Genomic DNA, 24,898 nt, shown 5'->3' with positions numbered 1-24,898 from the left:
CAGCCTCCATTAATCTTAGGCAGGGTTGCTCCCTGTTTTGTTTCCTTATTTTGGATTATCTCCATGGCTACATTCTGCCTTTCTGTTGTGGCGACGAGGACAGCATTCACAGTGTGCTCTGCCCTTGCTGCCATCTTCCTGTTCCCAGAGCACAGGCATCCTAACAAATCACCTGTGGTAGTGCCCTTACCGGAATGCAGGCCTTCTTCTTTCTGTTTACACAGTACAGGCCTCAGCGTTTCCAGTTTTCTGCTCTCAGTTGTGCTCTTGGACATTCTTTTAACCCTTGCCTTACTGCTTTTATGCTGTTTTCACATATACATTGTTGATCACAATTCATTCACACCAGTCCTAACTGTTCTGTTGCAGTCCCTACATCAGCAAAGACAACCGCCCTTTTTCCAACCCATGTAGACCCCCACACTGTTGGTGCCTGTCTGGGCAGCGTCACGGTATTTGGGGGTTTAGAGGATGCCCTCGGGCTCAAAGCACCCTCTGCTTCTGCAGAAGTGCTGGAGCCAAGGCAGGGCCCCAGCATGCCCTGCAGCCAGCCCCGCTGGCCCTCCGCAGCCAGCTCAGCCGTTAGCCTGCAGGCCTCGCCGCCAGCCGTCCTCACCCGTCACCCTGTGCCACCAACCGTCCCTTCCGGACACTCGCCAGAGGAGCCCAGCTCCGCTTGCTCCCGGGAGGTGATGACCCTCGCGCAGGGGCAGGCCTGGCAGGTCCGCCGCCCCTGGCTGACAGCGGGCACCCTGCGGGGCCCTCCCTCCTCCTCGCCTCGGGCACCCCCGGGGCCTGGCTGCGCCCACACCCCTCCTCTTCTTCCTCCTCCTCCTCCTCCCGCCAGCCTCGCTGCTTTCCGCGCTGGCGGCCCCCGCCGCCCTGCCCCGGCCTGGCCCTGCTCCGGCCCGGCCGCACGGCTCCCCCGGCAGAGGGGTCTGCCCGGGAGGATGGTTTGCCCCTCACCCCCCTCCTCCTCCTCTTCCTCCTGAAACAGATGGTTTGATCTTGCACGCAGCGTAGCCGGGGAGCGCGGGAAAACGGGTTGCTAAGCGACCTGGTTGCGAAGCGGTGGCTCCGGGGCGGGGAAAGGGAGCCGCGACCCGGAAGCTCTATCATCTCCATCCGCTTCCGGGGCAGCCCCGGGCCTGGTCACTGCTGGCGGTAGGGGGCGGCCATTTTCCCGGAGAGTGGAGTTGTGGGGCTCCTGCTGGCGGCGGCGGCGGCTGCCACAGCGACTGAGCGGCGGAGGCTGGCAGGCGAGCACGGCTTCTGCGTTTGGGCTGGGAACCGGAGGAGGCACCTGTGGTCGCCGCCGCCGCCGCCATCCCCCCCATCTGCGGGAGGATGTTTTCCTTTTCTACCGTTCAGCCTCAGGTGAGGGGGCTCACGGAGCACACCCGGAGGCGGTCCCGGCCCCTTGCGGTGCGCAGTTCGCCGTCCTCAGGGCCCTCTCTCCGCTGGGCTGTGCTCGGGGGCTCGTTTCACGTACGGATAGAGGCAGCGGGTCTGGGCGGAGGCACTCGGGAGACCCGGAGATTGCGGGCCTCGGCTGAAGGAGCCGAGATCCCGGCTGCCACGTTTCTGGAGCTTTGGAGAGCGCCCATGGGGCGTGAGCGAACGAGGTGTTGGGGGACGCATCGCGAGGGGGCTGTCGGCTCGGCGGAACCGAGTGTCTAGCGGGGAGAGGAGCGTATGGGGACTACAGCGGCTTAGGATTCTTACCTAGGAAAAATAGGTAAATGGAGGAGAGAAGAAGGTATAGTGAAAGGTTGTAAAATCTGAAATGAAGAAGTAACCTAAAGATGGCGCTTTTTAGTATTTGTTTTTGTAGTAGAAACAAGCGAGGGGAGTGTTACTGCAGCTAAAGTTAAACTGTGTTGTTAATTGTCACGGGTGGTTGTGGAAACCAAAAATAAATTGCTTAAAAGTTAGAAGAGTTAGCGGAGGACAAGTAATTTGTTATACAGAACAAGCTGGATGCAATCAGGAAGGTATCTCTTAGTAAATAGTGAGTTGGATGGGACTGGTGGGTTTTATGGACTTTGATCTGAACTAGGGAACTTTACTTTTTACGTTAGGGGGATTAGTATGTGTTAGTCTTATTCCACAGTGGGATTTGTTCTTTCCAGATGTGGAGAATGTGTTAATTACTTTTGTTAGTGCAGTAAAATGAGATAATTTGTAATATTTTTAGGAATGTGTCATTCTACCTTTTCATAGTGGGAAATGCAGTAGGATAGCTTGGTTAGTCGTTGGGATGCTGGCTTTGGCCTCTGGAGGCTTTATGGTTTTACCACAAACTCTGAGAGTAGTAATTATAACTTTGGACAATTAATTCTGAGGTAGTTTTAATGTCTCGCAGCATTATTTCTCTTTATCTGCCTAGTCAACACAGAGATGGAAGTTCTTGCGGAAGGACATTCATAGGCAGAGGCTTAATCAGGTATTGATTGCAATCTGGTATTGTTCTGGCAGCCAGAGTTGCACCCCAACTCTTTTCCCTAGTGATGTGTAATGAGACTGAGGCGTTTTGGAAGTGTTGGGATTGTTTGTACCATATAGTCACAATAGACATAGTCATGTACTAGAGGAGGAGCCCTGATAAGTGGTGCACCTGGGTTTCTGTAGTGATTCCTGAGGTGGTGTCACTGAGCTGAGTGTTGCTGAACTACAGAATTTACTATGATATGTATGCTTTGTATAGATTAGTTTGATACCCAAAGTTAAACTAAAGCTAAAGTGTGATCCCAAGGAAGAAAACATAAAGAAAACTTTTGGAAATAACTTGTATAATGCAGGAAAAAAATATAGATACTTCAAATTATAAAAGTATTACTTCATAGATGAAAATAGGTATTGTTTGGAAATAATACAAAAGTCAGCAGTACTTAAGAATGGTGATCTGTGAATTATTAAGATGTTGCTAAATCCTTATGTTTAGTGTTGTTCAAAAGCAGCCACTGAGCTTTCTGTTCAAATTGGTTCAAGGGGAACCAGCTTAATGAGATCTGTTGCTTGGATATCTGTTGAGGGGTGATCTAGAATTTACTGTAAAATTTCATATTAAAGTCAGAAAATAAGGCCTACCACTAAATAGAGCACCTCTTTTACCATTTGTTTTCTGTTTATGTTGTTTAAAAAACATCTCTTCTGCACTGTGTTGTGAAGTCTCATCGGGATGGTGATCTTAGTTTTGTGTTGGTGTACACATTTCTTTGAAAGAAGGGAAAGTTCCTGAATGACAGTAACTATAAACAGGCTTTAAACATTTCAAGAGATGGTGTCAATTTACAGGTTTTTCAGCATAGAAGTAATTTGCTATTGTTTTTCTCTCTTCTTCTCCCCTTATTGCTTGTGTTTCTTTTTTGTGTGTTTTTTATTGGTATGTGGGGGAAAAAACACCTATTTGGAATGTAAGTTAATTGACTGTGGTGGAGATATGGTGACTACAAGTGAAGAACATTCAGTTTCACAAGGTTTTGTGTTTTATTTCCATGAAATGATTGTGAAGTTTGTAGTATTTGTCAAAAGACAGCAACATCCTTATTGTTCTGTCATCTGGTTGCAACAGCACATATCTAACATAGCAAATAAGTGATACATTTAAAAAAAAAAGAAAAAACATTGAAAAAAAAATTTCTGAAGTGTAGTAGCAATTTAGTTTCCCTGCTGTTTCAGTTGAGAACTATCTGTAAGAAGTTGTCTATTATTTTTGGTAACTAAACATTGTCTTAAGTGCAAATTGAGGGCCATCTTTCTATCTCCTAAATGTCAGCAATTCGTACCTATTTCTGTATTTGCAAATCTAGTGATTATTTTCTTTAAACCATGCTTATGTTTGAAAACCAGGAAAGGTAGCTTTTTTTTCTCTTCCAAGCTTTGTGATCTAATTTGTCAGACATACTTTAACTTTCTTTTTTCTTTAAATAGAGGTATCAGCCAACACTGTGGTGTTGAAGCTAAATTCATGTGGTTTATTATGAAGTCCTCACAAGGCAGTGTACAAGATATGCCATTATAAGACAGGGTTTGAAATAGAGATATGTTTAAATAGTTTAAACAAGCTTAAATCAGTATCTGGTTATTTTTTTTTCAGGCTACCGTTCCTCTGAGTCACCTTATCAATGCCTTTCATTCACCAAAAAGCTCCACTACTACTGCCAGCACAGCATCCGCACAGCCTGTCCAGAGGGATGCCTCCCCAGAGCATGATCCTCATAAGAATGAGGTACTAAAAACCTTTGGAAAAAGTGGTGGTTTGCTTTTAGCTGAATTAAATCTGAACAATATCAGTTTAAGTGAATTTCATCTTTGACTTGTTTTATAAAATAATGTGCCTAAACAAAACAGAATGTTAACACACAGAATGTAGTTTTTTGACAGAACCTCAGTCAGTTGGTGCTTTGGCAGTAAGGAATCTATGAAAATACAGTGTTAAGACATAGAATGTAACTTTTTGACAGAATCTGTCAGTCGGTGCTTTGGCTGTAAGTATTCTATGAAAATACAGTATTTCATTAATAAGAAAAAAGCTAGTACTTGTCTAGTAATTTGCAAGTGAGGAGGGAATTTATTTTCACTTTCAGCTTGTTACTTTAGAGCAAGAAACATTACCTTTTCTGTTAATAAACTCCTTACTGTCTTTTCACACAGAGTTCTACAAACGTTTGTTTCATTATTGATTGTGCGAAAACAGACTGTAACTTAAAATCCGTTGAGGGTTTTTAAATCGCATATTTGCATGTTTTCTTATTTTTCTATTAAAATATCATTCATTATCATTAGGTATCTTTTGTTCTTCACATTGACAATCAAAATACAGAAAGTGCAAAGTAGTATCAGGTCTTGCCACTTTTCTTTCAACTAATTTCTTACAACAAGCTTTATAACTAAGAAAATGTTTGTGAGGAAAAACATGGAATCTCTCACTAACTGCAGAACTTTGGATATCAACATGGGTTGTACTAACCATCTCTGAATTGTGACTCCATTGTTGTGTTGGTTTTGTAATTTTGGTGCCTCTGATGATAAAATTTTATTTCAGTGGGAGACCTGGATTATTGAATAAAACTGAAAGTGTGTTTCATTTATTCAGTTCTCTTGCTAAGTAGAAAGACAAATACAGAATCTGGCCTCCTTTAAATACAGAGGGTTTTTCACATTTAATATTTTCTCTCTAATTCATCATATACCTGTTTGCTTCCTCCTAGCATGATAAAAGTGTAACAATAATAATTTAAAAAACCCTCTTAATTATTTTTAAAGAAAGTTCCTAAAAGCAAGTTGATTAGATTATAATAAACCTAAGCTTAAATAAATGTTAAATTTTAAATCAGCAAATACTGATATAGAGATTGCAGTTATAATATTGCATAAAGTTGAACTATTAGAATGGCAAAAATCATTATTTGAGAATGTGAAGCCTCTGCTGTGAAGTTAAATCTGTATTTTGAAGTAGTAACCTCTTCTGAATGTCTCAGAAAATGTTACATTTAAAAAATGTTTTTAATCTTCTTTGCTCTGCTTAGCATTTCAGTAATTTTCCAAGCAGTTATTAAGCTGAAGTAGGAAGGTTTGATCTACTCCTTTAAACCATGTGTAAAAGTCAAATGATGTTTAAAAATGTATTCATACTTACTTTGAGTGTAAGTCGACCAGAAGCAATCTGCCCTAGCCTTTAAAACAGAATACTTTTGATAACTTAAGAAATCCATTTGAAACTAGAAACTTTGAATATGGTGGTATTTTTGATGCATCTAGGAATCTGTTCTAAAAGTGCTTCTCCTGAGAGATAATTCAAGCATTTTTTATTTATGTCTTTTTATTGGAAATCTAGTTTCACCTTGAAAGTAGATCAACATAAAGTTTACATCAAAACAATTTAGGAAGAAAAAATCTCTAATGCTCTAATAATAATTAAAAAAAAAATCTGTGCAAATACATTTAGAATAGAGTATTTCTCAGTTAAGAAAATGTTACTGTAGAAGCAGTATTGAGAGGCTAATAGATATTTTAAAGGGTACAAACCAATACCTATTTTTAAAACATACTCTCCTATTAAAAGATTTTTTTCCTATCTGTAAAATACAAGATTGAAATTACTTTGGTCAAGGTTACTTCTTTAGTAACTCAAGTGTATGTGCCTTACATCCTCATTTTTTTCATAGTTTCTCTGCTTTGTAGGATACCACAGATACAAGTACTTACCTTTTCCCCATAGAAACTTTGGGCTTTCATTGTGTGTCTAACCAGCTCATGTCTTTTTAAGATTTTAACTGTGGGTATAGTTTCTGTGTATCCAGTCTTTGTGCTGCTATTGAATCTGTACTATCTGCAAAAAGACTAGCAAAAAAAAAAAAAGAGGGGATTTTGCTGTTTGTTCACTTGGATAAAATACAATGGGTGGCTATTGCTGTACATCTTTCCCTCTTGCAGTCTCCGTTTGCTCTGTCATAAAGAGTAGAAAGAGTTGGAAAACTGCATTTTTTTTTCTCTGCCTGCCTCAATCAGGGAGCAGGAAGGTCTTAAAAAGACTGAATTGGGAAGAAAATACACTTGTCGTAAATGTACTGTGACAATGAAAATGTCAGTGTGTGCAAATGGAAGAGTTATTTTGCACTGATAGGACATGATTGAAGAAAGAGTATTTGCTCCTTTCATTTGTTTAAAATTTTTTTATTTCAGTCTGAACTGTGAAATATAGATGCTGTATTGAGCCAAAAAGTGAACTCATTCTTAACTTTTTTTTCCCCATAGGCAATCTTAAGTAAATTTGAACATTTATTTCTATTTTGCAGTCTGTACTTAATTTGAGAGACCTGGGATTGTCTGATTTGAAAGCTAACCAGTTCAAAGAACTGGTTAACAGGTTGCTTCCTGGCTGCTATGCGGAAAACAAAGTCTCTTCACAGTGGCATACATCATACATCTCTGCTGAGTCATTCTTTGAAAATAAGCATGGTATGTTTCAGAGTAAAGTGCTAGTGAGAATTGATAAGATTATAAAAGTGAACACAGTTATTCTTTAATCTCTTGTCCTGTAGATAACTCGTAGTTTAAAAATCTTTAATAAAAAGAGTATTAATGCTTTTTTTTTGTATACAGGTTGTCTCTAGAGTGGTGCTTTTGAATCTTGGGAATTTCAGGAAATTCAATACAGATTTTCGAATTGTTTCTTCAAATTCAGATTTGAAGTTGGCTGCTATTAAACTTGTCTGAACTCAGCTGTAGTCCAAGGGCGTTGTCTCTTAAATTGGTGAAAAAGTTCATAGCTTAGGCTCATCATTGTTTCACCAAATAGAAGGAATTAAGTTTTGCTAATCTACTAATGTAACACAGTCATGAACATCTCGTTTACATTAAGTTACTCCTTTTTTTGATTGAAGCAACATTACATGAGGACATTAATTAGAAGGGAATTCAGAGTGACAAACTCTTTAACAGTCCATGTAGAGTATTTCATTGCTGAAATACACCAAGAGTGGTTCCTTACAGTTAAAGATGTTTTGTTGAGGTTAGTCTAAAATACAGGAAGCAAGACCATTGTAGATGCTCAAGAATGAGTTAAAAAAAGAAGCATATAGCTGACATTTGCTATATACTGCCTGTACAGTATTGTAGTTGGGAGAAAGAGTATTAAGAATAGTATCTCAGGACTACTATTAGAGAAGTCTTAAATTGCATTGTGATGCAAGATATAAAAAAATTAGCCCAGAAGCAGTTTCCTGAATGTGAAGAAAAAAGTTGCAAATGCTTCAAACCTTTGATAGATGAGGGTGGAAGCTCACCAGACTGGTAGTTTTCATTCACAATTGGAGAGGCGAGGTTATAGGTGGAAAACTGCCACAGGCAAGGGAGGTGCTAGATCTTCAAGCATGTGCTTTTGGTGTAGGTGACACTGCATGCTATGGATGACTGTTACTGTCATATGTGTATGTTGTGCAAATACTTGTGCATGAAGGGAGGAGAGTATTTCTATTTTTGAAATGTATTTGTTCATAATTATGTTGTACTAGATTTGCCAATCTGCAGTATTGCGGAAGGTCGTGGAATGTACAGCATTTTCGAATTAATAGCTGATTTTTTTTCTCCTTCCCATAGTTCCTCAGTACTTTGCTTGTTAGCTTGCAAGTTGTTATTACAATCATATACCTTCAAAAAATTTAGTAAGAACTTTCAGCGTTCTTTTTTGCTGTCCTTGATGTATCTTAATTGGTGCAATAACTTTTTCAGAATATGTAAAATAAATGAAAAACCCCATCCTTTTTGTGATAACATTAGCTTCCGAATTTCTATGGAAGAGAGCATATATAGGCTTGGCCTCAACTTTTTCTCCTTCCTCCTCAAGTTTCTGATGTTTCTTAAATAATTCTTACTTTCTAGGTGAGGATGAGTTCTTTGAACTTTTGGTAACTAAACAACAGATAAATGACAGTTCTCTGGTCTTGCAGTCAGTAGTGTGCTTGACATAGTATCTGCTGATAACTTTTTCACGGAGATGTTCTTTTATTCTTGTTTCTGTATTGTATGAGGACTGTACGATTAAGTAGACAGTATAGTTTAAAATGTTTTCATGCTTTATATGTAGTCTGTTTGAAGATGCCTGTGAGGAATCTATTCTTTAAAGCTGGAAAACTGAATGATTGGTTAAATACTGGTACTTCAGCTTCATGAAAGTCTTTGGATTCCTGTCCGGTTTAGATAATTTTATTCAGCTCTGTACAGATGTGCAGAGTTTTACCTCCTAGATACAGCTTCAAATTCAAGATTCTGGGAACCAGTGTTTTTTTGAAGTTCTAATTAGAAAAAGTTCTGGTATATTGTAAAGTGCCTGACGTAGGTTAATGCAAAGAAGTTAACTATCTGTGTACTGGTAATGGTTAATTTGTTTAATTACAGATGCGTGAAGGACTGTAGTAAAATAGAATTAATATTTAAGAAAGAAAAAACAACCTATGCGAGATGTAATGTTTAGCTGCCATTTAATAGAGAGTATATTTACACTTTGCTGTATCTTCTTGCAGGTTTTGTGGATGTTTTCAGTGCTTTACGCTCGTCTTGTTTGTATAGACAGCGTCCTAATCCCCTCCAAAATTTCTGTTCAGATGTTCGGTGTTGGCCAGGTATGAAACAATAAGCAATGCTGGTTTTAATCTCTATAGTATTTTTATTTTGGGAAAATATTTTACCTTTGTCTTAGAGGTGTCACTCAAGAAATACCAGTAAACTTCCGGGAGGAACTTTAGATTATGAAGTGATTTTTGCATTTGAGTAGTATGTTTCCAGAAATAAGTTAGTAAACATGGTGTGACTAGAATCTAGTTCAAAGATGTCAGTATTTGTGATTGTATTCTTAAAAGACGATATATGAGCTGATGACTATTGAATCTGTAAATATGTTGAATCTAGTATTCATCCAGGTGAACTTTTTAACGTATTTGGTGACTGATTTAAACTACTCCTGGATGTATGATGGGTAACAACAGGGCTGCATTAGCAAGAACATAAATCAGGAGCTCAGTGAGTTCAAGTATTCTCATCTATTCAGTTCTTTCTATGATACATCTGGATACTGTGTCTGATTTTGTGTCCCATGGTTAAGAGAGAGACAAAATGGAGATAGCTCAGTGATGGGCCACAAGGAAGGGTGCAGATTTTGGAGCATTTAATATGCAGGGGAAGCTGAAGGATCTGAGGTTTTAAAGTTAGCAGAAGAGAAGGCAAGGAGTGACCACCAGATTGCTGTTTGCGATTCTCTTTACTTTCTACTGTGGATGTGTTGGGAAGATGATGTTCAGTTCAATCACAGTAGTCATTGTCATACAATAGTTTCTGAAATTTCCTAGTCCTCTTTTGTAGTGGAGTAATGGATACTTTTTTGTTCGTTTTTACTACTTTAAGTTTACATACAATCACGGAACTTTAAGACTTTGAGATCAAGAGCAAGACGTCTACAGTCAACATCTGAACAATTCACAGAAACAAAAAATTCACTTTCTTCACTTTTGAAGGTAAATATGGGTAACAATATGAAATTGGTTTTGGCTTATTCAGACCATCTTTTTCTTTTGAATGAACCTTCACAATTTACCAAGGGTGTTTTGTTTTGCTCATGTGAAAAAGTTTCTTCATTCTAAAACTTGAGCTAATGACAACATACTGTTTTTCTTACTAATACACAGATTTGCTTCATGTATCAGCATATAAAGATTATTTGAATCATTTAGGAGAGTAGTTTGAGTATAAAAATGGTTTTAAAATCTAGAAATAAAATGTATTCTGTTTTGGTGGCTTTGTTAAAAATAGCTTGGAAATGAAGTATTTGTTTAAACAGAAATACAGCTAGTTTAACATACAAGAATATATATTTTTTTCAAGCAGTTCAGCATGTGATCAATGTTTTAAGAATAGATGTACTTGTGGCTAATATATTTTTAAGATACAGAAATTCTAAACTTGTTATTTTTATGAGTTACAAACTTACATACATACTTTTAATTCAGCAGATAGCTATCCAGGCTTGCGGTAACAAAGCACTTAACAAAACCAAGTTAACCTAGCTACTCTTTGCTTCTAATTGGTGTACAGAAGTCAGGCTAATTAAAGCATTCGATCTTATTGTGTGTTAATTAGCTCTGAACTCTCCCCTTCTAGGCATATGTGGTTTATTTAATCTGTGGACTAGGTATACCGTGGGTGAAGATAAACCAGAGCTCACTCCATGCAGTGCTGCTTTTAAATTTGATAGGGTGTATGAGATGTATTTAGTCAAGCTCTATCAAAACTATAATTACAAAGATATTTCATGTTTGGGAATAATTTAAATTAATTTCATGAAGCAAAAAGCTTAAGCTAATAACTCCTACTGAATCCAATGTATAAAGCTAGAGGTGTACAAATCTGCCTTAGGCTGTGTTTTCAGTTTGGAACTGGGGTCCAGGAGAGCTCTGGACCTGACCTGTCAGCAAAAGTCGGGGTGCCCCTACTGGAGCCATTGTGATTTCACACTCAGGCTACTGCCCTGTGTCATATAACTAACCCAGAGCACCTGAATTACATGCTTTTAAAAATTTTTTTTCCCCCTCATGCATGCTAGCCAGGTAGTAGGTTAATTGTGTATCAAAACTTAGTGTATACTAACACTGCTGTGGAAAATATTTTAGGGCTTTATCCTGAGAAAGCGAAGAATTGATGTTGAAAACTTAGATACACTAATGAAAACAAAAAACATCCCAGAAGCACACCAGGATGCTTTTAAAACTGGTTTTGCAGAAGGCTTTTTGAAAGCACAGGTATTCCTGCAAAAAACACTTGGTAAGTTGTTTTAGTTCATGTATCTTGTCTTTGCGTTCAGAAAGTAGTTTATTTCAGCCCATACTAAAACAATTTTGTTTTCTTTTACAGATTCATTAAGAAGATCCCGTTTACTTTCTTTCTTTCTCTTTGTTCTTTGTTTTTATCTTGCTATATATTCATCATTTTTACCTGGGAAAGGTTCCTTTTCTGATGCTGGTTAGTTAACTTTTTTTTCCTGGCAATTTTTCACTTTATTTGTTGTTTATTCCAGCAGGTTTAGCACAATTTAAATGTCTTTTGACATTATGATTCTTCTAGAATAACATTTCAGTGTAGTAAGGAAAGAGAAGAGGTTTTTACTGCTTTCTGGTTGCAGCTTTTCAGATAGTGGTGTGACAAAATATTTATGGAGACAAAGTTGTCTGTTAGTATGATTACTTTAATTCTTTTGGTGAAACAATTATGTGGAACCAAGCAGAGAAGCAGTCAAACTGTTCACCAGTTACATATTTGTCTTTGAATTTAGATGATGTGTTATCTAGGTCAGCAGTAGGCAAAATGGTCTGATTTTTATTTGTAATCACAGCCTAGTTTATAGTGACTAGGTACTTGCATGGCCAAATTGTCGTCTTGAGAAATCAACTTCATGCAAAGTTATCACCTGGGTCTCAAGACAGTTAGGCTGTATGCAGAAACACTGAAGGAGAACTTCTGGCTTTGTGTACATGCTTTTGGGTGCAGAGCTTTCTGTACTATGAATGACTAAAAAGTAGTTATATCGCTGAATTTATTGCAAATATGTTAAAGATTTTTAAAAAATAAATTTTATCCTTGCTGGACACTTGTAAATGGAAACATGCCCTTCTAAAAGTCCAGGTGTAAAGTTAGTGGCTTAATGGTATGCATTCAAGTGCGAAGTTCAGTCTTGGAATGAAATGACTTCACGTCTAAATTTGTTGTTTATCATTTGCTGTCTACTATTAGTACGCTTTCGAACATCGAGTATCTTTGATGCAGCAGTTGATCCAATCCAGTTGAAAAATGTCACCTTCGAACATGTAAAAGGGGTAAGTTCAAAACTAAAGTGTATGTAAGTTCTTGCTTAACTAGTCATTGTGAGCCTGAAGGATGGCTTGTTCCAAGAAATTTCTTTCTGTGAACTGAAGCCTTATATGTACTGGCCACTCCAAGATCAAGGAGGTTTTTAACCATGCTTGTTCTGTTTTATATCTTTGTGGCATTTAATACCTTATAAAAGGTGCACTCTTGATTTGTTGAATCATCTTTAAAGGCTAGGATAGCAAAAGGCATGCCTTAAGTAAAGTATCCATGTTAATCTGTTTTTTGCAGAAATTGACTTATACAAGAAGATGGTAATTCCATTTGATCATTTGTCCCTTAGTACCATCTCTTTCTAGATATCTGGTATTAGGACAGGAGATACCAAGATTTCGCAGAAAGTGGGCATTTCATTGCTGATGGGATAGCTCTATTTTTCTATTCAATTGTTCTTTGGCTTTTATGGCCCCTCTCCTTCCCCTTGGACAAATAGAATTAATCTCCTTTTAACTAATTAGACTAATACCTTGATGTAGAATTTTTGATTCTGTATTTATCCTGTTGGTCAGATCTGGTCTTGAACTGTCTGCTTATTCCTTCAGTATCACTAACTTTAGTATTTACTGAGTCCCATGAACAATTTTATGATATATATTGAATTAAACTCATAGACACTCAGTATCCACATGAATTCTGTGGTACACTTTTATCTCCTCCTTCTGTTGTGTATTTTTGACAATACACAATGAGAGACTTAGTCTCTAACACAAAACTCGCCTACAAAAAAAGTTGTGGTATTTTATAAATGCTTAGTTATATTTTATGACATGTTTTTAATGTGTAGGTTGAAGAAGCTAAACAGGAATTGCAAGAAGTTGTGGAATTCCTGAAAAATCCACATAAATTTACTGTACTAGGAGGTAAACTTCCAAAAGGTAGGAATTATTGCTCAGCAAAAGTGAAAATCATATGTACCTGTGGTTATCTTTGTAGTTTTGTTCTATACTGAATGACTAATGTAGAGCCTAGCTTCTGAATATTTTTTCATTTAGTTAGGGAATCAAAAAAGTATATAACCAAAATGGGCCTAAATACTACTGTTGTATTTAGTTTGTATCTGGGAAAAATAGTGAAATAATGTTAGTCATAGTGGATTTCCTTGTTTGTTTAAAATACTTGAGGAACAAATGAATCTTTAGAGAGTTGTGAAAGTTTCTTTATTAAAGGATACCATTAAACTGAGGTGCTTGGGAGTGGGGATTATGGTATTTATGTTGCATGCTTCCTGTCTTACATTCAGTTCCCCATATGTAAAAATTGGTCATTACTGACTACCCTCACAGTAGATTTGAGGTATCTGAGATATTCAGATAGAAGCAGCAAAGAGGCCTGGATACATCTTACATTTGGTAGAAATTCAGTAACATTGGGCTTAATAAGCTATGACAGTGCAGAGCAGTGGACTGTAGGTTCTAGGCAAAAACACTTTCAAATATCAGTTGTTAGCTGCCTTAGAATCAGTATTTCTTTGAAGTTCCAAGTAAACCTTTTAGAGATGATATATTGAACTATGAAAAATCTTTTACTTTATCACTGAGCATAACGTATTAAAAAATATGTACATATAAAGTTACGTATAATTGTTGTTAATGCCTTTTTGAGTAGAACTTTATGTATCTCAGAGGTTTTTAGGTCTGTCTTACCAGCCTCTGCTGCTGCCCCCCCCATCTACAAGGATATCTTTTTTAAAGTCACCAAATTTTTAATTCTGTTGTATCTTTTCCCATCTTGAGAAAGATACGTAACATAAGTTTAGTCGCTCTCAAAACAACCTGTAGTATGCAAATGGTTGTTGGGGTTAGACAAAACTTACAGTGCCTTCTTCAGGTATTAAACATATATAGTAGTTCTTTATCTTGAAAGGCGGGGTTTTTTATGTAACTGAACTCTTAAAAGGCCTTTATTTTTTCTGTACGGTTTTCAGCACCTTTATGGCTTGCTAACTGCTTTAGACAGTTCAGAAACCAATGTTTTCATTTGAAAGGATTATTGAACTTGATCGTAGTAGGAGGCCAAGTGAATCTGAAACACATAAACCTGATAAGTCTGTTTCCTGTCAGTGCTCTACGCTGTTTAAAGCCAATTACTTGGAATGATTTAATTTGTTTTAAAAAAAGTTCCCATTTCAGAAATGGCTAGGACAGTGTCAGTTTGAAGAAGACACGGTTAGGGATTCAGCTGCTAAACTCAGCAGTAATTTTGTAGAATGCTTCAGGCTTCTGTTTCTATTTGATAGTCTTACAAGTTTTTGTTGTTATGTAAATATGGATTAGAGTGTATCTAGATTTGTTACAGGAGGCTGCTTCAGACTGCAAGTAATGAGGAGGATCTGAAATGGGATGGTAACAGGATTTTTTGAAGCCAAGTGTAAATTATTTCTTCTAATACATGGAAAAAACAGTACCCGTGTAATAAGACTTTGTGAGTTTGGTGGTTTTTTTCTTAGTTTTTTTTTTTGTTGTTGTTTGTGTTTTTAGGCATTCTGTTAGTTGGACCACCTGGTACTGGTAAAACTCTTCTTGCACGGGCTGTAGCTGGTGAAGCTGATGTTCCATTTTATTATGCATCTGGATCAGAGTTTGATGAGATGTTTGTTGGTGTAGGAGCTAGTCGCATCCGAAGCCTATTCAGTAAGTTAAATCTTTGTGGTTTTGAAATCTTTTCACATGTGAGATTAAGTATTCAGCATTGTTTACAAGGTTTGATTAATGACAGTTGTGGTTACTGGAAAGTGGTATTGTATGAGGCTGATAAATCTTCATTTGTGTAGCTAAATCTGAGAATTCTGTGAGCATCAACTAACTGTAGGATCTTGCTAGTTGACAGATGAAACTATAGCAAAAATTGTAACTGATTTTACAACACTCCCAGAGAGAATGAAAGTAACTTAATTAGAAATGTAATCTCCTGTAAACCAAATAAAATATTTAAAATTGTAATTTGCTTACTTTCATACATAAATCTTTGTAAATTTGAATTAAGTTGTAAATTTAAGATAAAAAATGGTGTTAATGTTCTCGATTACTTCCCTCATATATTTTTTTAAAATTTTTAAATCTGAATTAGAACTTTACAGCATCACAGTATAGCACTAAGCTGAGACTTCATTTCTCATACCCATCAACAGGTCCAGAATAAAGGGAATTATAATAAAACTGTTAAAATTAATGTTTGAATTGATAACTTTCACAGATCAGGCTTTCTGTGTTGAGTGTATAAAGAATTATCAGGGGAGGGGGAGAATTCAACTTCTCTTAAATGGAAAATTGATAGTGTCAGGCATATACAACGTGGTAGAAAGTAGTTTGCATTTGTAGAAGAAATGTGACTTGCTTCACGTGGAAAGAATGCAAAATTTAACTTGTGTTGTACCTTAAAGTGTATGTTTCTCTCCATTGACTACAGAAGTTTAGATGACTGACTTGTACATTAATATCAATGCCACAGATACGTTTGGCTGGGTGAGATGAGTTGCGTGCTGGTATGCATGTACCCGTTCATGGTCTTGAAGTTTATTGTTACGTTTTTATTTTGTGTAATTGTTACGACCTGGACTGGGAGCCCAGGGAGTCATAAAGGTTTCGTGATCCCCTTGTGTTAAATTAATGTAAAACGACACCAAACAACCAGTTAAAATGTTTTACTTGTGGTAGAAGTAACTTAAACTTGGAAAAGGATAGTAAGCAATATGGCCTCTTACTGGTAAATCTATCAGAAAGGAAAGAAAAGAAAGGGAGAGAAAGAGAGTCAAGGAATCTGGATCACTACCCCAGGTTCCAACGTTGTTTTGGGGCCCGTAATCTTGGATGGTGGGTGCACAGCTAGCAACCAATCCAGTTTTCTGTTACCTTTTAAGTTCGCTTTATCAGCTGATTTGCCTACTAGATGAGGAGAGGTGGGTTTTCCATGAACTCATTAGCATGAGAGACAAGAAAGGTAGAGCATTGGTTCTGTGCATGCATTGAGGGGGAAGAGGGTTTAACCCTTTCGTCCAGTTGAGTTGGTTGCGATCTCCCCTTGCCATCTTTACCTTTCCCTCCGTTACTGGTTTTTCCTGACTTCATGCTTCTTGGGCAACCATCCAGCCTTTGGTTCCTTCTGGGGCAGATGTTCACCTCTTACCAGACTTTTAGCTCTTCTTCAGGGGTTTAGTCACTAGCAAGGCCTGCATCATTTATGCAAACTATCAGGCTTACACAATAGAGCCAATGGTTAGATGTCCTCATTGGAAGATCATTGCAGCAAACAGTTCAGTGAATGTTTGGGCTATTAACTCCTTCAGTTCCTCGCAATATTTAATACCTGTAAACTTGAAGGTAAGGTCTTTACTGTTAAATAACAAGCAGGTTCTATTAAAATAAGTTAGTGTTTAGACCCATCACACTTCATACTGTTTTTGTTTAATAGGACAGTGTTCTCTACCCAAGCCAATGAAATAAACTGTTGTAAGGAGTTGATACAAAATGCGAAACATTTCTTAATCTATTTTACTAGTAACTTTTTGTAGCAGGATAAGCTGATGTGGAGACGAAAAACATAGATTTTCTTTGTATCGCTTCATTTCAAAAATACATTTCTTTTTAGGCTAAAAGAAAGACAGTTCTGGTGATGCCTTTAATAGAACACTTTACAATCCAAGAGTACTAGAAATAATAGAATCCTAAATTAGGTGATACACTGTGTTCCTTTGTGTGGTTGAAGTGTCATTCTGGTGGTTTTTTTTTGTCAGGGGAAGCAAAAGCAAATGCACCATGTGTTATATTTATTGATGAGTTGGACTCTGTTGGTGGGAAGAGAATTGAATCTCCAATGCATCCCTATTCAAGACAGACCATTAATCAACTTCTTGCTGAAATGGATGGGTAAATATATGGATTCTGAGAGCACAGAAGGTGTTTGACTGACTAGTATTTTGAATATTTGGGTGAATTTTTCTTCCTTGACAGCATTGATGTTTTTCATAATTTTTTTGTAATGGTTCTAAGTACTGCTAACAGTAGCATTAATGGCCTTACTGTAAAGAATATAGAAGCTTCTGAATTGAAGTAACACAGTAGCTGTAATTATTGTAAATATTGTCTCAATTTTTTTAGGCTGCCTATATATCTAAAGGCAGAAGTTGAACTCTGAGATCAGGGCATGTTTTTAACAAGTTGCTGGGTTAAATGTGGTCATTCTTAGATCACATGTTGTGGTTTGATAGCATGCTTTTAACTGGCTAGTTGAGGCCATCCAAAATGAGAAGGAGTAGTAGTTATTGACCAAAAATAAAGTGTAAATTCTGTCTAAAAAAAAAAAACCGCTCTTTTTTTTTTTTTTTATACAGCTTTAAACCTAATGAAGGTGTTGTTATTATTGGTGCCACCAACTTCCCTGAAGCGTTAGATAAGTGAGTATAATATATTGATCTTTTTACAAAACATGTATTAAAAGACCGAAACAACTAAAAACCCTCTGCAACAACAAAGTTGCTTGTGATAATTTTCAAGTATTACAGTGTTATAGCTGGGGTTTTTCCCCTTTTAAAAAGGATGTATATCAACCAGTTTTTGGCATTTAAAAGGATGTTGAGTTAAATATGGAGAACCTTCTGGAAGTTTTTCTGCTTAAATTGACCAGCTGCATTCCTGGTTTGCAATGCAGAATTTTCAAATGCCAAAAAAAAAAGTGAAATGGGTTGGTAATAAACATCTTTCACCTGTCTTTTTTACAAGCATAAGAAAAATGTATTCTTCTCATCTGTGCACCAGACATAGTCTATGTGGATGTCTTTAGAAATATCAGATGGATTTTTTGTTCCTTATGTATGTTAGCAACAGTTTACTACAGCATTCTTAAATCAGTGTATTAAATTGTCTTTTCCTTAGTGCTTTAATACGTCCTGGTCGCTTTGATATGCAAGTTACTGTTCCCAAGCCTGATGTAAGAGGTCGTACTGAAATTCTGAAGTGGTACCTTAATAAAATAAAGTATGATCCATGTAAGTACTGTAATAACTTTTTAAGTAGCAGTTTTTATACTGGATCAGCCCACTCAATATATTTGTCCTTTATTCCATCAGCAATTGTGGCTTTACCATGTGTCTCAGTGAAGAACACAAAAATTGTCTAGTATGTAGTGTTACAACGGTCTTCTGAAGCAGTGTTTCTTTCTAGTCCCCAGCAGTTCATAGTGTCTTAAGAATTAGACTTCATTTGTTCTAAAGTTGAAATTTTTTTTGTTTAATGGATTTTTTTTTAGTAGAACACGATTCTTGCTTTTATTTTGGTGTTTCTTGATATTTCTTCATGGCACAAGCTTTTTCAGGAGCAATATGGACCCTAATGACAAGTTTGTTTGTTTTTCCCTACAGCTGTTGATCCGGAAATAATTGCACGAGGCACAGTAGGATTTTCTGGAGCAGAGCTTGAGAATCTTGTAAATCAAGCTGCCTTAAAGGCAGCTGTTGATGGAAAAGATATGGTAACCATGAAAGAACTAGAATTCTCCAAAGACAAAATTCTAATGGGTAGGATTTTTATACAAAAGACGTACATGTATGTTACAGTGCACAGGAGTTTTCTTGTGTGATGAAAACTTTTACAGAGAAGGAAGTTTTTATGTTGTTGGTTTTTGTGGTTTGTTGGGGTTTTTTCTAAAAACAAATAAGTCCCCTGTTAGTTAATTCTGAATAGAATCTTTTGAGACTGGAGAGCAGTATCTAAAATTTAGTAACATTCTTTTGAATTAAAAACTTTGCATGTTGTACTTCAGCCTAGAAGAAGACACAGGCTTGATTTCTTACCCTTCCACTACTTATTCCTAAAGGAAAGGAGAGAAGAAATGATCAGAAGGCTGGAACTTCTGTCTAACTAACTTGTCTTGTGGTAACACAAAACTTAAACATTGGAGACATATACACTAAAAATATGGTCTGTTCATACTTGGGAGAAGAAATTGATTTTTCTCAGATACTCAGACCGTATTTTAAATCTATTCCTTTAAAAGTAACTTGTCTGTAGATTGTATTGTGGTCCATTTTAGACATTAAAATACTGCTTGTAAATATTTTGCGCTTAATAACTGTTAGTTAATTTTGTTGGCATGCTGTTCCTCAGCTACTTTGTGCTCTGTTTGAGTATATGTAATGTGCGGATTGCGGTGGTTAGCTGTACAAAAAGGTTTTAATGTTCCTCTGTTTAAGGACCTGAACGTAGAAGTGTAGAAATTGATGAGAAAAACAAAACCATCACTGCTTATCATGAATCTGGACATGCTATCATTGCATATTATACTAAGGATGCAATGCCAATCAACAAGGCTACAATCATGACACGAGGAACAACACTTGGACATGTGAGTATTTCTAGAATTTTATGTTGCTTTACTGGTGTTGAGGAATTTGGCAACAATGCTATTTGTAATTATGTTAATGCATATTGTAGTATGTTGACATACTCAGTTATGAGTAGTCTCTTGGAAAACTCACTGGTCATCTTTTCTGTGTGATAGAAAGCTTTCTTCCTTTATTTTGAAATAAAATAGCATATGCTAGTAATAATAGTTCACATATACAAGGAAAGAAATGTCTGTTTCATTCTGCTGCAGTTAAAATAGCACCCAATAGTGAAACTTTGAAGAATGTCTAAAGGACTGCTCAACTGTACTTTTAACACAAACATCCTTTATTGCGTTATTCTTTGTCCAGTGTGACTTTTTCTAAACCTAATAGGTTACCTACCTTGTTTCCAGTATAGTTATCCTTACGTTTTTTTGTTCTGCCTTCAGCTGCTAAGCATTTGAACAGAAAAAAATATTTGTTATGTCTGTTTCTGTTGAACTTTATCCAAGTTAATGTGTTCAGTTAAAAAAAATTACCAGCCTGAATCCTCCAGGCAAGTTGATTAGTGCTCAGTACAAGTGTAGGGAAACAGGAGAAATTAATAGAATAGCTCGTTCTGTTTCTTCTGGTGGTAGGTTCAAGTTGCTTAATTTTATGTGGTGCTCATAACCTGTAGGAGACTACTTCAGCTGGTAGACTAAGCATCTCCAAGTAAACCTGATGAGTGCATAGACTAGGAGGAGGCCCAGAACATCTACTTTGGATATAAACAAGAATATTTTTCAGATTGTTTTGGTATTTCTTCTGTTTGTTGTTACCTGACCACAGTTCTATCTCCTGCAGGTATCTTTGCTCCCAGAAAATGACAGATGGAGTGAAACTAGATCCCAGTTGCTTGCACAGATGGATGTCTGTATGGGAGGAAGAGTAGCAGAAGAGCTCATATTTGGAAGTGATCACATCACAACAGGTCAGCTGATCGCTAGTTAAAAGAATTTTGGATCAAAGCTTCTGGACTAGCATGTTTAACTTGGGTTTCAACAACTAATTTAAATCCGTTTGCTATCTAGGTGCTTCCAGTGATTTTGACAATGCTACTAAAATTGCAAAACTGATGGTGACTAGATTTGGAATGAGCGAGAAGGTAGTATCATCAATCTTTAAATATTTATAAGGTACAAAGAAATGCTCTGTTCTGTAACTAAATGCCTATTTGGCTCTCAATGATCACAGAGACAAAGTAGTTCTGGCAAAAAAGAAATTAAGCCTTATCACTGGTCCTGCTATAGAGAACTCAACTAGAAAACCTGTATATTTGACAGTTTAAAAATTAACTTGCAAGATCTTTGCCTCAAAATTGCCTTGAAAGTTACTAATGTCTACAGAAAAATTTTATAATAAAACCAAACATTTTAGAATTAAGGGTAGTCTTGAGTTTTGTGGAGGGAGGACCGGCAACATTGAGTTTTCTAGGCTTCTAAAGAAATTTCTTTAGTTTTCTTTACCCAGCAAGTATTATACCCATCTATACCCATCAGTAGTCTAGGGATTTTGGTTTGTCTTTTAAATAAGAAGACGTTTTAATCAGGATCTGTACTGTGACCTGTTGAAACAGAACTCTGCGGTGACTACATAGTTGGTGAATAGGCTTCTGGTTTTGCTTCTGTTGCAAACGCTTCAACAAGCATTTGATTAATGATTTTATTTGTTTGCATGTGGAAGCAGTAGGTTTTGAAGCTGTTAACAGTGTTTTATGTGTATTATTGCAACAGTGGCAAGATAAAGATATTTTTGTGTTGTTGTTTAGCTTGGTGTTATGACCTATACTGATACGGGGAAGGTTAGCCCTGAAACTCAGTCTGCAATTGAACAGGAAGTAAGAACGCTTCTGCGGGTAAGATTCGCTCTCCCTTCACTCTGAAACATTTATTTTGAGATGAGTCGAGCATCAGGCTACTTGATTATTCAGTTTAGTAATGTATACTTGTGAAAATACACAGGTGGATTCCCAAATATTTAGTGTAACTACAACTTTGAATCTTTGCACATCAAAACTTCTTGGTGATTATCATGCACAAGTAGTGAGAAACAAGTTGTTGGTGGTGGGTTCTTTAATATACTCTAACACTTGAAAACTATGTTTGGTCAGGATTTGTTTTGCCTATTCAATTCATAGGAAAAAAATTTTGTTACTCCTATGTTTCATAACTTGCAGTTAAATTGCTTTGTATAGAATCACGGGAATGGCCATATCGGATCAGAGAGTTGCCTTCTCCAGTATCCTGTTCCTCACAGTGATCAGTATCAGATGCTCAGGGGAATTCATAACGTTTGATAATCACAGAACTTGCAGGTCACTGTTCTGATAATCTGAATTAGTTTGGTACAGGCAGGAGAAATATTTATGTTGTAACATTTTAAACAAGTAACGCTTTTGCTACAACTGTTTTTGAACCGACTTGGTCGTGTAAGAACTGTTTCTGTAGAACTAAAAGTTAAGTTGAAGCTGGTAATGCTGACAATGTGCATCTACTTGCAGCAACTGGTAACTTGTTGGGTAGCTTTCAGCTTTCTAAAAGTACATAATACTTTGAGAGTTTTATAAGCTTCTAAAAACTTTAGTCTTTGAAATCAATTATATTTAATCAGCAAATTTTCAAATCTAGTAAGTCTTTTCTAAGTCATATGTAAAAATACTAAGGTTTGTCTCAGGATTTTAATTTTAGTCCTACTTCTGCAAAATGCAAAGGTGGAGTAAAGTTGGGTTGTGGTTTGTTTGGATTTGGGGTTTCTTTTTATTAATTACGTGAGCTAGATTTTAAATCTCCATAAGACAGGAGCTGTGCTAGCTATAAAATGTAAGGCATAACTTTAAATGTTTGTTTCAAGCTGTATTTATCTGGAAACAATTTTTAAAGTGAAATCTTGCTGTTGTTTTTGTTCTAAAGTCTTAAAATCTCCTTCTGCTTTTTTTTTAATATTAGGACTCATACGAGCGAGCAAAGACCATCCTGAAGACTCATGCAAAAGAACACAAGAATTTAGCAGAAGCTCTATTGAAATATGAGACTCTGGATGCCAAAGAAATCCAAATTGTTCTAGAGGGAAAAAAGCTAGAAGTAAGATGATAACTTCTGAGATGCAGTAACTGATGATTTGAAGAATGTACATCTAGCAATGCAGTAGTCTTATGCAGCATAGCCCTTTTTTCCCTTCCTGATGTGTGTATGGCATTAGTGACACTTTAATATTACTCTGTCTCTTGTGAGCTTCTGTTACTCATCTGTTTGTTGTGTCTCATCAGAATAAGACACACAAAATAAAGTAAATTCCTCATCCTCTGCTCCCTATGCTCTTCCCACAAGAATTATTCAGAAAGAGAAATCTCAGGGTTGAATGCAGCATTTTGATTGAGTCAAATGTGTTGAAGCTGAGAAGAAAAACATGCCAATCTACTGGTGTGTTTTGGCATAGCTTCCTGAGCTACTACCAAGTCGTGCTGCTACATGTGTTTGAAGTGATACCCCACAGTGGAATGTTGGATGGATAGTGACCGATTGATTTGTAAGACAGTAGTATGTAGTCTAACAAATGTTCGTACTCTGAGGCTAGAGATCACTTTAACAGAAGACTTCTTAATTAGAAATGTAACAAACCATGCCCAGGAATGAAGCGGCAACACAGTGCATCTCTGTTAAAGGGAGTTGTGGGAGCCTTATGTTAGACAAAATCATTAGTGATTGTGTTTTCAGTGCTCTTGGGGTTAAAATACACACATGTATGGCTGGGAGAGAAATTTTAGTGCAAAAACAACAGGCTAAACTTGTCTAAGCCACTTTGGACCGTGTTTTGGGCAGAAGCATGGCAGGGATAAGAAATAACCTGTGACCTCTGATGTGCTGCTGACAAGATTATTACTTTTTTTTATTACTGCAGTAGATGGATAACAGTGCTTTTACAGTGCTTTTACACCACTGGAGATTCTGCAGAACTAGTTTCTACTAATGCTATGTACGAGCGTTTGATAATCCAAGAGAATTTTTTCAGAGAGGGGGCAGTATTGCTCAGCAAAGAGTAGTTCAGAAAATGTTTGAAGCATGTATTTGTTTCGAATAACATTCCCAGTTCTGTTCTACAGTAGAAGTTGGGAAATAAAACCTTTTCTTTCAACCCTTACAGAAACCTCTGGAAATTCTAAGAGAATAAGAATACTGGCATATAATTGCTAGTGATTACTTCCACTTGACTGGGAACTGCTTCTGTTTTCAAAACCTTTCTTATCTCATGGAATTGATTTTTAGGAATAACACATCTTGATCATAATCTTTCTGCACAATTAATTGTAGACTCTTGGGACTGTAAACTTCTGTTGCAGAGAGGGCCCTTTATTAGCATGTTAATGCTGAAAGCTGCCATACTTGGACATGAAAATAGTTGGGCTGGTGCCAATAAATGTGAATGGAAATTGGTGACTATACTTAAAACTAGAGGTAACATAGAATTTTCTGAGTGTAATGCTTGATTATAACCTAGTTTTTTAGTAAGAGCACATGCATTTTTTTCTTTCAAACCCAGGATAACTTTCTATTTGCCTATTTTTGTCAGCTTACTATAGTGACATCCCAGTGCAGTGTGGGAGAACTCCCACATGTTATAAAACAGTATAGCGAATGTCTAGGCTGACTAGTTACAGTTGTACATGTATTTTAGGAATATGCCAACAGAAACAGAAATATACTGCATTTGTTTTTTGAGTAATAAAGGTTAATTTTAATTATGCATATTGGTTTTCTTTTTATTCATTGTAAATTGCTATAAAAATGTAATACCAAGTTCCCTACTATGTAAATTGAGGTGTATAAAACATTTAAACTTGTAAATAAATTTAAGATGATGGCAAAATTGCACTCTCTCTAATTAGATTTCTAGGGAATGTTGTCCCTGGAAATTTCAGTTGCTGCTTCAGTAGTGGGACTTGAATGGGAACTTTTCCAGCTAATGTGAATCTGCATTTAGAAGCAAAAGCAAAAAAGCTTTTCACTTTTGCAGTCACTAAAATCTGTACTGAATGATCTGGTTTGTGGGGTAAGTCCTGGAGCATCTAGCTTAGCTTCTGTCATTAAAAAGCTTCTTGTTTATGCAAAGAACAGTCTCAAAAAA

At 36.9% G+C, this 24,898-nt stretch overlaps 1 protein-coding gene across 3 annotated transcripts; it reads left to right on the top strand.

Moving 5' to 3' along the window:
* The first annotated feature begins 1,154 nt into the window (after window positions 1-1,154).
* Window positions 1,155-24,517, top strand: YME1L1 (YME1 like 1 ATPase). Of its 3 annotated transcripts, none has more exons than XM_074900076.1 (19): window positions 1,155-1,377; window positions 4,100-4,231; window positions 6,801-6,963; window positions 9,027-9,125; window positions 9,904-10,013; window positions 11,166-11,316; window positions 11,407-11,496; window positions 12,283-12,365; window positions 13,202-13,292; window positions 14,895-15,047; window positions 17,147-17,279; window positions 17,744-17,806; window positions 18,285-18,397; window positions 18,770-18,925; window positions 19,601-19,752; window positions 20,582-20,708; window positions 20,809-20,882; window positions 21,546-21,632; window positions 22,723-24,517. In XM_074900076.1, exons 1-19 carry the CDS (start codon window positions 1,348-1,350, stop codon window positions 22,864-22,866), a joined length of 2,151 nt encoding a protein of 716 aa, XP_074756177.1. In that variant the 5' UTR covers window positions 1,155-1,347; the 3' UTR covers window positions 22,867-24,517. The 3 variants fall into 3 exon arrangements, with proteins under 3 accessions (XP_074756177.1, XP_074756176.1, XP_074756178.1); XM_074900075.1 differs by having other exon boundaries at window positions 11,407-11,514; XM_074900077.1 differs by lacking the exon at window positions 9,027-9,125.
* The last annotated feature ends 381 nt before the right edge of the window (window positions 24,518-24,898 follow it).

Source organism: Athene noctua, chromosome 2, assembly GCF_965140245.1.
Source record: "Athene noctua chromosome 2, bAthNoc1.hap1.1, whole genome shotgun sequence".
NCBI lineage: Eukaryota > Metazoa > Chordata > Aves > Strigiformes > Strigidae > Athene > Athene noctua.
The sequence above is the reverse complement of the archived record's forward strand: the minus strand, read 5'-3'. Positions and strand labels throughout refer to the sequence as shown.